A 14,017-nucleotide genomic window follows, 5' to 3' on the forward strand; every position below is an offset into this window, starting at 1 on the left:
CTGACTTGCCTAGTTAAATAAAAAATAATTTGATCAAGAAGGAGAGTGAAGGAACTTTTTTAATTACTTCATGATACCAGTCAAATGTTTGGACACACCTACTCATTCAAGGGTTATTCAAGAGTTTTTCAATATTTTTACTATTTTCAACATGGGGGGGGGTCATTTTTGGATAAAGAAAAGACAGTAAAATCATCAGGAATTCAGCAAAACATTTGATAATTTCAGGAAATCTGTATTCCCCCCCCTCAAAAATAAGATGAGATCGTGTCTCAATTTAATCAAGGTGTGAAATGATTGTTATTTTCAGATACAATCTCATTTTGGGGCTTAACTGTAGTCAATTTACAGTGTATAAATTATTATCATTCTGTTCTGGACCAACAACCATTCGCTCAGACGAAAATTGTTCCGAGATTGAATCTAGATGCCTACCCCTAACTTATAGCCTACACAGGTTTCACATCTGGTGCTAATTCTAATAGTCATGTGACAGGGGGTTGGGCAACCAAGATACTTTATGAAGAGGAAACCAAGATACTTTATGAAGAGGAAACCAAGATACTTTATGAAGAGGAAACCAAGATACTTTATGAAGAGGAAGCCAAGATACTTTATGAAGAGGAAACCAAGATACTTTATGAAGAGGTAACCAAGATTATTTATGAAGAGGTAACCAAGGTACTTTATGAAGAGGTAACCAAGATACTTTATGAAGAGGAAACCAAGATACTTTATGAAGATACTTTATGAAGGGGAAACCAAGATAGTTTATGAAGAGGAAACCAAGATAGTTTATGAAGAGGAAACCAAGATACTATATGAAGAGGAAACCAAGATACTTTATGAAGAGGAAACCAAGATACTTTATGAAGATACTTTATGAAGGGGAAACCAAGATAGTTTATGAAGAGGAAACCAAGATACTATATGAAGAGGAAACCAAGATAGTTTATGAAGAGGAAACCAAGATACTATATGAAGAGGTAACCAAGATACTATATGAAGAGGTAACCAAGATACTTTATGAAGAGGTAACCAATATACTATATGAAGAGGTAACCAAGATACTTCATGAAGAGGTAACCAAGATACTATATGAAGAGGTAAGAAAGATACTTCATGAAGAGGTAACCAAGATACTATATGAAGAGGTAAGAAAGATACTTCATGAAGAGGGAACCAAGATACTATATGAAGAGGTAACCAAGATACTTCATGAAGAGGGACCCAATATACTTAATGATGAGGTAACAAAGATACTTTATGAAGAGGTAACAACTCTAATAGTGATGTGACTGGGGGGTTGGGTATCAGCGGTGCAGGGATGTACCAGCATTCTTTAAAGGGCCTGATGAAGTGAAATGACAATCGTCAGTGAAATTGAATTAGACTGAAAGCATGTAGACAGGAGTGGCCCTGCTCACCTTTGCCGTGGGAGGACTCTATCAGCCAGGTGCAGTTGAGGTTGTGAGGATAGAAGTCTGGAAACCCCGGAGAGAGGATGGTACCGGTGTTACCCTGAATATAACCTCCACACAACGCTGCAGAGAGAGGGAGGGGGAGGAGAGGGAGGCATAAAGAGAGGATGGTTAGATAGAGAGAGAGAGAGAGAGAGAGAAAGAGAGATAGAGAGCGAAAGAGAGAGAGAGAGAGAGAGAGAGAGAGAGAGAGAGAGAGAGAGAGAGAGAGAGAGAGAGAGAGAGAGAGAGAGAGAGAGCGAAAGAGCGAGCGAGAGAGCGAGAGAGCGAAAGAGCGAGCGAGAGAGCGAAAGAGCGAAAGAGAGAGCGAGAGAGCGAAAGAGAGAGCGAGAGAGCGAAAGAGAGAGCGAGAGAGCGAAAGAGAGAGCGAGAGAGCGAAAGAGAGAGCGAGAGAGCGAAAGAGAGAGAGAACGGGACAGAGAGGGACAGAGAGAGAGACAGACAGAGACAGTAATGGTAGATACTAGAACTACACTTAATGAAATGTCCCCAGGTTCCACCAGGCACTACAATGCAGTTTACTAGCAGTGCCCTTCTGAAGGACACATACAGAGAGGGGGATATCATCAATATCATTATACAGGAGGAGGAAATCAATACTGGCCTTAAATATAAAAGCCTTTACAGTCAAATAGGAAGGAGAGGCATAGATAAAACATATTTTACAGAGAAAAAAGAGAGATGACCATTTTAGAGGGCAGGAAACATCTTGAAAGACGTGTCTAGTTGCCAAATACTCATAGAATATAGTGAATATAGCGTCTCATAGAATATAGTGAATATAGCGTCTCATAGAATATAGTGAATATAGCGTCTCATAGAATATAGTGAATATAGCGTCTCATAGAATATAGTGAATATAGCGTCTCATAGAATATAGTGAATATAGCGTCTCATAGAATATAGTGAATATAGCGTCTCATAGAATATAGTGAATATAGCGTCTCATAGAATATAGTGAATATAGCGTCTCATAGAATATAGTGAATATAGCGTCTCATAGAATATAGTGAATATAGCGTCTCATAAAGAAGTACTGCGAAAAGGCTGTCACTTTAAGGATACATTCGGACATTACATAGCAGGGCCACTGATTTACGGTCCGTTTCAAGATTCCCCCCCCAACGGTTAAAGTTAGATATTGGGAAGTCATAAGATTATGCTATTATCCTAGCGTTACCGTATGATAAGGGCAACTTCCACCTGGAGCTAACCCGGGCGCCATTTTGTGAACAGAATTCAGAACCGGGCCGTACCATCACAGCTGGGCAGGGGTCGACTCCACTGGAAGTTTGGTTCACACTCCAGGGGTTCCGGGTCGCTGAGGGAATACCCCGCGTCACAGCTGAACGTTACCAAGGCACCCACGTAGAAGTCGTTGCCGTGGCGTTGGCCGTTGACGGGGATGCCAGGGTCGACACAGTGATCTGACTGTAGCTGTAGAGCTGAGGAGGAAAACACACATGGGTTATTATACAGGCACGCGCACACACACACACACACACACACACACACACACACACACACACACACACACACACACACACACACACACACACACACACAAGCACACACGCACGGGTTATTATACACACACACACACACACACACACACACACACACACACACACGCACACGCACACACACACACACACTCTTCCCTACGCCACAATACAACATCCATACTGATTGTGTCTGTCATTCTGTATTTCAGGCGAAACACGTATCTGAAATGGACCAGTGTAGCAGTGCGACATACTAAAAGGCATTTAATCAGTAGCATAACACACTAAGGCTGTGTACCAAAGGGCACACTATTCTCTACACCAAGAGGACCGCAATGGAAATAAGTCCCAGACTTCATTGTGTGTTCTCCTCCATGATTTAACTCGTGTGCACGTATGGCTTTTTCAAGTTGTATGTGTGCCTGTTTTTTTTGTTTTTAAATGTTTCGAATTAATAAACTAAACTAAAGTACTTTTGACCAGTGTCCATACGGAGAGAAGGGTGCCATTTGGGACGCAAACTAAAACTCTTGCACAACTTCCTGTCAGTTTTTGTTTTGAATCCAGGGACCAACTCAACGTGATCTCTCCCACACACATACCTGTCTCTGTTTCTGTCTGAGTGGGGCCGTAGCCATGGGGAATTATTACAGCCAAGCAGAGAGCGGTGGTGTGACTAAGGGTTACTAAGCGTTACTATGGGTAACTAGGGGTTACTAAGGGTTACCAAGGTGAGTCAGGTAAAGCAGAGAGCGATGGTGTGACTAAAGGTTACTAAGGGTTACTAAGGGTTACTAAGGGTTACTAAGGTGAGTCAGGTAAAGCAGAGAGCGATGGTGTTACTAAGGGTTACTAAGGATTACTAAGGGTTACTAAAGGTAACTCAGGGTTACTAAGGGTTACTAAGGATTACTAAGGGTACCGAAACCTTACTCACTAAGGTGAGTCAGGTAAAGCAGAAAGAGTTGGTGTGACTAATGGTTCCTAAGGGTTGCTAAGGGTTACTAAAGGTAACTAAGGGTTACTAAGGTGAGTCGGGTATACTTCAACTCTCACCTTGATGGATGACACTGTTTTTAAAAGTGTTTGTGTGTGTATTCGTGGCCCCATGTGAGAGTGTGTGTGTATTCGTGGCCCCATGTGAGAGTGTGTGTGTATTCGTGGCCCCATGTGAGAGTGTGTGTGTATTCGTGGCCACATGTGAGAGTGTGTGTGTATTCGTGGCTCCATGTGAGAGTGTGTGTGTATTCGTGGCCCCATGTGAGAGTGTGTGTGTATTCGTGGCTCCATGTGAGAGTGTGTGTGTATTCGTGGCCCCATGTGAGAGTGTGTGTGTATTCGTGGCCACATGTGAGAGTGTGTGAGAGTGTGTGTGTATTCGTGGCCCCATGTGAGAGTGTGTAATTATTAGATACATGGAAATGTTGTGTCTTAGAAGTCTGCACAGAGAAAAGGGAGCCCCCATTGACGATGATTTTAATATCACCTCCTTAATGTCAGCTCGTTAATATCAGCTCATTAATATCATCTCATGAATATCAGCTCATTAATGTCAGCTAATTAATATCAGCTCATTAATATCAGCTCATTAATATCAGCTCATTAATATCACCTCATTAATTACACCTCATTAATATCACCTCATTAATTACACCTCATTAATATCACCTCATTAATATCACCTCATTAATACCACCTCATTAATATCAGCTCATTAATATCAGCTCATTAATATCACTTCATTAATATCACCTCATTAATATCACCTCATTAATGTCAGCTCATTAATATAATCCCATTAATATGATTATTATTATTATTTTATATGGCATGATTATAGCTCAGTCAGGGACCTGGCATGATTATAACTCAGTCAGGGACCTGGCATGATTATAGCTCAGTCAGGGAACTAGCATGTTTATAGCTCAGTCAGGGACCTGGTATGATTATAACTCAGTCAGGGACCTGGTATGATTATAGCTCAGTCAGGGACCTGGCATGATTATAGCTCAGTCAGGGAACTAGCATGTTTATAGCTCAGTCAGGGACCTGGTATGATTATAACTCAGTCAGGGACCTGGCATGATTATAGCTCAGTCAGGGACCTGGCATGATTATAGCTCAGTCAGGGAACTAGCATGTTTATAGCTCAGTCAGGGACCTGGTATGATTATAACTCAGTCAGGGACCTGGCATGATTATAGCTCAGTCAGGGACCTGGCATGATTATAGCTCAGTCAGGGACCTGGTATGATTATAGCTCAGTCAGAGACCTGGCATTATTATAGCTCAGTCAGAGACCTGGCATGATTATAGCTCAGTCAGGGACCTGGCATGATTATATCCTTCTTTAGACTAGTTCAGTATCTGGAGCATCAGCATTTGTGGGTTCAATTACAGGCTCAAAATGGCCAGAACCAAAGAACTTTCTTCTGAAACGTGTCAGTATATTATTGTTCTGAGAAATGAAGGCTATTCCATGCAAGAAATTGCCAAGAAACTGAAGATCGCTGTGTACTACTCCCTTCACATAACAGCTCAAACTGGCTCTAACCAGAATAAAAAGAGGAGTGGGAGGCCCTTGTGCACAACTTGTCCTCAACTGACAGCTTCATTAAATAGTACCCGCAAAACACCAGTCTCAATGTCAACAGTGAAGAGGCGACTTCGGGATGCTGGCCTTCTAGGCAGAGTTCCTCTGTCCAGTGTCTGTGTTCTTTTCCCCATCTTAATCTTTTTTTTTTATTGGCCAGTCTGAGATATGGCTTATCTTTGCAACTCTGCCTAGGAGGCCAGCATCCCTGAGTCGCCTCTTCACTGTTGACGTTGAGACAATTGGTGTTAAAATACACCAGTTATGCTATTTGGGAACACCAGGCTGCTGATGTCATGCAGCCTGTCATTTTTGTTTTAATACTTTTTCATAACGACAAGTTTGATGTCGGACGACAATAGAATGTTCATGATGTCACCGTGGCAACTGTCTACAGACATGTCGATAGACGTAGTATAAACCATGCCTTCAGTCTTGAAACCTTTGGTCGTTTACAACTCCGTACTCACTCTGTTTAGCACATGGCCTCACATGTGAATCCTTAAAGAGATGGGTGGAGCTAAGGTTTAAGAGGGTGTGAACGATTCTGAATGGGTGTAGACAAAGAAGAGCTCACCAGTAGGTGTACCAAAATATTCAAGGGCCATTTTCTCAAAAGTGGGGTAACAAGTGTATCAACTTTCAAAGCAGAATTACTTTCCCATTGTTCCTCAACAGTAGTGTATGATACTTTTATCACAAAAACACAATTCAAATGTTGCTATATAAGACCGAAATGAGCCAAAAAAGTCAAATGTTTGGACACAATTACTCATTCCAGGATTTTTCTAAATGTTTTACTATTTTCTACATTGTAGAATAATAGTGAAAGACATCAAAACTATGAAATAACACATATGGAATCATGTAGTAAACAAAACAATTGTAGAAGAAATCAAAATATGTTTTATATTTGAGATTCTTCGAAGTAGCCAACCTTTTCTCTTGATGACAGCATTCCCTCAACCAGCTTCCAACACAGACAGTGTGGTGAAGAAGACACAACAGCGCCTCTTCAACTTCAGGAGGCTGAAGAAATGTGGCTTGTCACCTAAAACCCTCAAACTTATACAGATACACAATTGAAAGCATCCTGTCGGGCTGTATCACCGCCTGGTACAGGAACTGTGCAGCCCGCAACAGCTAGGCTCTCCAGAGGGGGGTGCGGTCTGCCCAACGTATCACCGGGGGCAAACTACCTGCCCTCCAGGACCAATGTCACAGGAAGGCCAACAAGATCATCAAGGACATCAACCACCTGAGCCACGGCCTGTTCACCCCGCTATCATCCAGAAGGCGAGGTCAGTACAGGTGCATCAAAGCTGGGACCGAGAGACTGAAAAACAGATTATCTCTCAAGGCCATCAGACTGTGAAACAGCCATCAGTAGCACATTATAGGCTGCTGCCTATAGGCATAGACTAGGAATCACTGGCCAAGGAATGGAACACTAGACACTTTATTAATGTTTACATATCTGGCATTACTCATCTCATGTGCATATACTGTATTCTATACTATTCTACTGTATCTTAGTTACTTATTAATGTTTACATATCTGGCATTACTCATTTCATATGTATATACTGTATTCTATTCTACTGTATCTTCGTCTATGTATTACTCATCTCATATGTATATACTGTATTCGTTACTATTCTACGGTGTCTTAATCCGTTCCACTCTGACATCGCTCGACCATATGTACAGTTGAAGTCGGAAGTTTACATACACCTTAGCCAAATACATTTCAACTCAGTTTTTCACAATTCCTGAAATTTATTTCAGAGTAAAAATTCCCTGTTTTAGGTCAGTTAGGACCACCACTTTATTTGAAGAATGTGAAATGTCAGAATAATAGTAGAGAGAATGATTTATTTCAGCTTTTATTTCTTTCATCACATTCCCAGTGAGTCAGAAGTTTACATACACTCAATTAGCATTTGGTAGCATTGCCTTTAACATTGTTTAACTTGGGTCAAACAATTTGGGTAGCCTTTCACAAGGTTCCCAAAATAAGTTGGGTGAATTTTGGCACATTCCTCCTGACAGAGCTAATGTAACTGAGTCAGGTTTGCAGGCCTCCTTGCTCTCACACGCTTTTTTCAGTTCTGCCCACACATTTTCTATGGGATTGAGGTCAGGGCTTTGTGATGGCCACTCCAATATCTTGACTTTGTTGTCCTTAAGCATTTTGGAAGTATGCTTGGGGTCATTGTCAGTTTGGAAGATCCATTTGTGACCAAGCTTTAACTTCCTGACTGATGTCTTGAGATGTTGCTTCAATACATCCACATAATTTCTCTGCCTCATGATGCCATCTATTTGTGAAGGGAACCAGTCCCTCCTGCAGCAAAGCACCCCCACAACATGATGCTGCCACCCCCGTGCTTCACAGTTGGGAAGGTGTTCTTCGGCTTGCAAGCCTCCCCCTTTTTCCTCCAAACATAACGATGGTCATTATGGCCAAACAGTTATATTTTTGTTTCATCAGACCAGAGGACTTTTCTCCAAAAAGTCTGATATTTGTCCCCATGTGCAGTTGCAAACTGTAGTCTGAGTTTTTTTATGGCAGTTTTGGAGCAGTGGCTTCTTCCTTGCTGAGCGGCCTTTCAGGTTATGTCGATATAGGACTCGTTTTACTGTGGATGTAGATACTTTTGTACCTGTTTCCTCCAGCATCTTCACAAGGTCGTTTGCTGAGGTCTTGGCTGATTTCTTTTTGATTTTCCCATGATGTCAAGCAAAGACGCACTGAGTTTGAAGGTAGGCCTTGAAATACATCCACAGGTACACCTCCAATTGACTCAAATTATGTCAGAAGCTTCTAAATCCATGACATAATTTTCTTGAATTTTTAAAGCTGTTTAAAGGCACAGTCAACTTAGTGTATGTAAACTTCTGACCCATTGGAATTGTGATACAGTGAATTATAAGTGAAATAATCTGTCTGTAAACAATTGTTGGAAAAATTACTTGTGTCATGTACAAAGTAGATGTCCTAACCGACTTGCCAAAACTATAGTTTGTTAACAAGAAATTTGTGGAGTGGTTGAAAAACGAGTTTTAATGACTCCAACCTAAGTGTTTGTAAACTTCCGACTTCAACTGTATATAGTCTTAATTCACTCCTACTTTGATTTGGGTGTATTAAGCATATGTTGTGTAGGTTGTTAGATATTACTTGTTAGATATTACTGCACTGTCTGAGCTAGAAGCACAAGCCTTTCATGCTAATCACGTGAATGTAACATTTGATTCTCTCAACAAGCTTCATGAGGTAGTCACCTGGAATGCATTACAATTAACAGGTGTGTTAAAAGTACATTTGTGGAATTTCTTTCCTTCTTCATGCGTTTTAGTCAATCAGTTGTACTGTGACAAGGAAGGGGTGGGTTTACAGAAGATAGCCCTATTTGGTAAAAGACCAAGTCCATATTATGGCAAGAACAGCTCAAATAAGCAAAGAGAAACAACAGTCCATCATTACTTTAAGATATGAAGGTCAGTCAATCCGGAAAATGTCAAGAACCTTGAAAGTTTCTTCAAGTGCAGTCACAAAAACCATCAAGCGCTATGATGAAACTGGCTCTCATGAGGACCGCCACAGGAAAGGAAGACCCAGAGTTACCTCTGCTGCAGAGGATAAGTTCATTAGAGTTACCAGCCTCAGAAATTGCAGCCCAAATAAATGCTTCACAGAGTTCAAGTAACAGACATATCTCAACATCAAATTTTAGATTTTTGACTCCAACCGCCGTGTCTTTGTTGGGATGGTTTGGGATGAGTTGGACCGCGGAGTGAAGGAAAAGCAGCCAACAAGTGCTCAGCATATGTGGGAACTCCTTCAAGACTGTTGGAAAAGCATTCCAGGTGAAGCTGGTTGAGAGAATGCCAAGAGTGTAAACAGCTGTCATCAAGGCAAAGGGTGGCTACTTTGAAGAATCTAAAATATAATTTGATTTGTTTAACACTATTTTGGTTACTACACAATTCCATATGTGTTATTTCATAGTTGTGATGTCTTCACTATTATTCTACAATGTAGAAAATAGTAAAAATAAAGAAAAACCCCAAAATGTGTCCAAACTTTTGACTGGTTCTATACATTATCGGCAGGTGATTTGTAATGGTGGGCTCTGTCAGGTAAAGCAAACTAATCTGGAATATATTTGGTTATACTTTTTGTCATTGAGGAAAGGAAGAAATGTAGGGATAATTTCAGAGTTTCTCAAATGGTTGTTCTGGATCCATTAGTAGTTATCGCAAATGTCTACTTGTTGGTGGCTAAGATGACCTAAAAAACAACAAACACAAAGTCTTACTCTCGTAACGGATGCGGAAGCCGATGTCTGAGTGGCTCTTGTCGGTGGAAAAGAGAAGGAACAGGAAGTTGGAGGTGCTGATGAGGAACTGGGGCACCTGGGTACCCTGGTAACTACCAATCAGAGGCGAGGAGGGGAACCGGCCGTCACGCACTTCCAGCACGTCATAGTTTACCTCAGTACGAAACCTGGGGGAACAACCAATGGGTTAACAGGAATCTGAGGGAACAACCAATAGGTGAACAGGAATCTGAGGGAACAACCAATGGGTGAACAGGAATCTGAGGGAACAACCAATGGGTGAACAGGAATCTGAGGGAACAACCAATGGGTGAACAGGAATCTGGGGGAACAACCAATGGGTGAACAGGAATCTGAGGGAACAACCAATGGGTGAACAGGAATCTGAGTGAACAACCAATGGGTGAACCGGAATCTGAGTAGGAACCAAATGTTGGTCAGTGTTTCCCAGGGGACCCTAATCACATTTGAACATATGTCACATTTAGAAATGTAATCTGTATTAGATATATATACACATACTAACCTGTATTAGAGATATATACACATACTAACCTGTATTAGAGATATATACACATACTAACCTGTATTAGAGATATATACACATACTAACCTGTATTAGTGATATATACACATACTAACCTGTATTAGAGATATATACACATACTAACCTGTATTAGTGATATATACACATACTAACCTGTATTAGAGATATATACACATACTAACCTGTATTAGAGATATATACACAGACTAACCTGTATTAGAGATATATACACATACTAACCTGTATTAGTGATATATACACATACTAACCTGTATTAGTGATATATACACATACTAACCTGTATTAGAGATATATACACATACTAACCTGTATTAGTGATATATACACATACTAACCTGTATTAGTGATATACACATACTAACCTGTATTAGAGATATATACACATACTAACCTGTATTAGTGATATATACACATACTAACCTGTATTAGTGATATACACACACTAATCGAATAATAAAGATCACCTCTGGATTCATATTTAGACGCAAATGTGGAAAGAAAAGCACCGTTTTTTGGTTTTGGAAGAAAATGTTTTTCCTAAATTGACAGCTTCCTGAGAGAATAAACAGCCTGGAGAAACTGTGTGTTGCCTGCTTGAGTGAGAAGGGACGGGGCTTGGTTTGGCCCGGGAGCTGGAGGCATGCAGTGGCTCCATGGAACTTGGTGGCTGTGGTAAAGTGAAGTCTAATTATTAGTAACAATTATTATCTGGGGGAGAAAAAATTAATTTTGAGGAGCACTGGTGCTCCCAAATACAAATGGCAGGTTGCACAGAAAAATATTTAGTAGCTCGCACTTTAGAGCCCTGAGAGTGAACGTGAGAGAGAGCGACAGAGCGAGAGAGCGAGAGGCAGAATGAAAGACATAAAAGGTAGAGAGGAAGAGGACAGTGCTGTGTCCTGACTCACTTGTCGAAAATGATCTTGATGGGGTATCCTGGCAGAGCCTCGATGACCCACTCACAGTTAAGAGCCTCCTTATAGAGCTCTGGCCAACCAGGGGACAGGATGATACCACTAGGAGCCTTCAGATCACCTCCACACGGAGCTGAGGAAAAGGGGAAGAGAAGAGGTCAGGGCGGATGGATATGTGAAGAGGGAGGAGGGAGAGAGAAGGAGAGGGAGGAAGGAGAGGAGGGAAGAGATGAGAGAGATTAAAGGAAAGAGCAGGAGGGGTGGAGACAGAGAATATAGTAGAGGGAGAGATGGAGACAGAGAATATATTAGAGGGAGAGGTGGAGACAGAGAATATATTAGAGGGAGAGGTGGAGACAGAGAATATATTAGAGAGGGAGAGGTGGAGACAGAGAATATATTAGAGAGAGAGGTGGAGACAGAGAATATATTAGCGAGGTGGAGACAGAGAATATATTAGAGAGAGAGAGAGAGAGGTGGAGACAGAGAATATATTAGAGAGAGAGAGGTGGAGACAGAGAATATATTAGAGAGGGAGAGGTGGAGACAGAGAATATATTAGAGAGGGAGAGGTGGAGACAGAGAATATATTAGAGAGAGAGAGGTGGAGACAGAGAATAAATTAGAGAGAGAGAAGTGGAGACAGAGAATATATTAGAGGGAGAGAGAGGTGGAGACAGAGAATATATTAGAGAGAGAGAGGTGGAGACAGAGAATATATTAGAGAGAGAGAGGTGGAGACAGAGAATATATTAGAGAGGGAGAGGTGGAGACAGAGAATATATTAGAGAGGGAGAGGCGGAGACAGAGAATATATTAGAGAGAGAGAGGTGGAGACAGAGAATATATTAGAGAGAGAGAGGTGGAGACAGAGAATATATTAGAGAGAGAAGTGGAGACAGAGAATATATTAGAGAGGGAGGTGGAGACAGAGACTATATTAGAGAGGGAGAGGTGGAGACAGAGAATATATTAGAGAGAGAGAGGTGGAGACAGAGAATATATTAGAGAGAGAGAGGTGGAGACAGAGAATATATTAGAGAGGGAGAGGTGGAGACAGAGAATATATTAGAGAGGGAGAGGTGGAGACAGAGAATATATTAGAGAGAGAGAGGTGGAGACAGAGAATATATTAGAGGGAGAGGTGGAGACAGAGAATATATTAGAGGGAGAGGTGGAGACAGAGAATATATTAGAGAGAGAGAGGTGGAGACAGAGAATATATTAGAGAGGGAGAGGTGGAGACAGAGAATATATTAGAGAGGGAGAGGTGGAGACAGAGAATATATTAGAGAGGGAGAGGTGGAGACAGAGAATATATTAGAGAGAGAGAGGTGGAGACAGAGAATATATTAGAGAGAGAGAGGTGGAGACAGAGACTATATTAGAGGGAGAGAGAGACTATATTAGAGAGAGAGAGGTGGAGACAGAGAATATATTAGAGAGGGAGAGGTGGAGACAGAGAATATATTAGAGAGGGAGAGGTGGAGACAGAGAATATATTAGAGAGGGAGAGGTGGAGACAGAGAATATATTAGAGAGGGAGAGGTGGAGACAGAGAATATATTAGAGAGGGAGAGGTGGAGACAGAGAATATATTAGAGAGGGAGAGGTGGAGACAGAGAATATATTAGAGAGAGAGAGGTGGAGACAGAGAATATATTAGAGGGAGAGGTGGAGACAGAGAATATATTAGAGGGAGAGGTGGAGACAGAGAATATATTAGAGAGAGAGAGGTGGAGACAGAGAATATATTAGAGAGGGAGAGGTGGAGACAGAGAATATATTAGAGAGGGAGAGGTGGAGACAGAGAATATATTAGAGAGAGAGAGGTGGAGACAGAGAATATATTAGAGGGAGAGAGAGGTGGAGACAGAGACTATATTAGAGAGAGAGAGGTGGAGACAGAGAATATATTAGAGAGAGAGAGGTGGAGACAGAGAATATATTAGAGAGGGAGAGGTGGAGACAGAGAATATATTAGAGAGTGAGAGGTGGAGACAGAGAATATATTAGAGAGAGAGGTGGAGACAGAGAATATATTAGAGAGGGAGAGGTGGAGACAGAGAATATATTAGAGGGAGAGAGAGGTGGAGACAGAAACTATATTAGAGAGAGAGAGGTGGAGACAGAGAATATATTAGAGAGGGAGAGGCGGAGACAGAGAATATATTAGAGAGGGAGAGGCGGAGACAGAGAATATATTAGAGAGAGAGAGGTGGAGACAGAGAATATATTAGAGAGGGAGAGGTGGAGACAGAGAATATATTAGAGAGAGAGAGGTGGAGACAGAGAATATATTAGAGAGGGAGAGGTGGAGACAGAGAATATATTAGAGAGGGAGAGGTGGAGACAGAGAATATATTAGAGAGAGAGAGGTGGAGACAGAGAATATATTAGAGAGGGAGAGGTGGAGACAGAGAATATATTAGAGAGGGAGAGGTGGAGACAGAGAATATATTAGCGAGAGAGAGGTGGAGACAGAGAATATATTAGAGAGAGAGAGGTGGAGACAGAGACTATATTAGAGGGAGAGAGAGGTGGAGACAGAGACTATATTAGAGAGAGAGAGGTGGAGACAGAGAATATATTAGAGAGGGAGAGGTGGAG

General features: G+C 41.4%; 1 protein-coding gene across 1 annotated transcript in view; it reads right to left on the reverse strand.

The window, feature by feature from the left end:
* Nucleotides 1-14,017, reverse strand: part of csmd2 (CUB and Sushi multiple domains 2) — an 899,615-nt gene that overhangs the window by 395,384 nt on the left and 490,214 nt on the right. The window contains exons 17-20 of the mRNA XM_071373664.1: nucleotides 11,402-11,540; nucleotides 9,905-10,092; nucleotides 2,738-2,926; nucleotides 1,428-1,544 (exon numbers count right to left, since the gene is read on the reverse strand). Coding sequence (XP_071229765.1) covers nucleotides 1,428-1,544; nucleotides 2,738-2,926; nucleotides 9,905-10,092; nucleotides 11,402-11,540 — 633 coding nt within the window. The remainder of the gene's footprint in view (nucleotides 1-1,427; nucleotides 1,545-2,737; nucleotides 2,927-9,904; nucleotides 10,093-11,401; nucleotides 11,541-14,017) is intronic.

This window comes from Salvelinus alpinus, chromosome 29 (genome assembly GCF_045679555.1).
Source record: "Salvelinus alpinus chromosome 29, SLU_Salpinus.1, whole genome shotgun sequence".
Classification (NCBI taxonomy): Eukaryota; Metazoa; Chordata; class Actinopteri; order Salmoniformes; family Salmonidae; genus Salvelinus; species Salvelinus alpinus.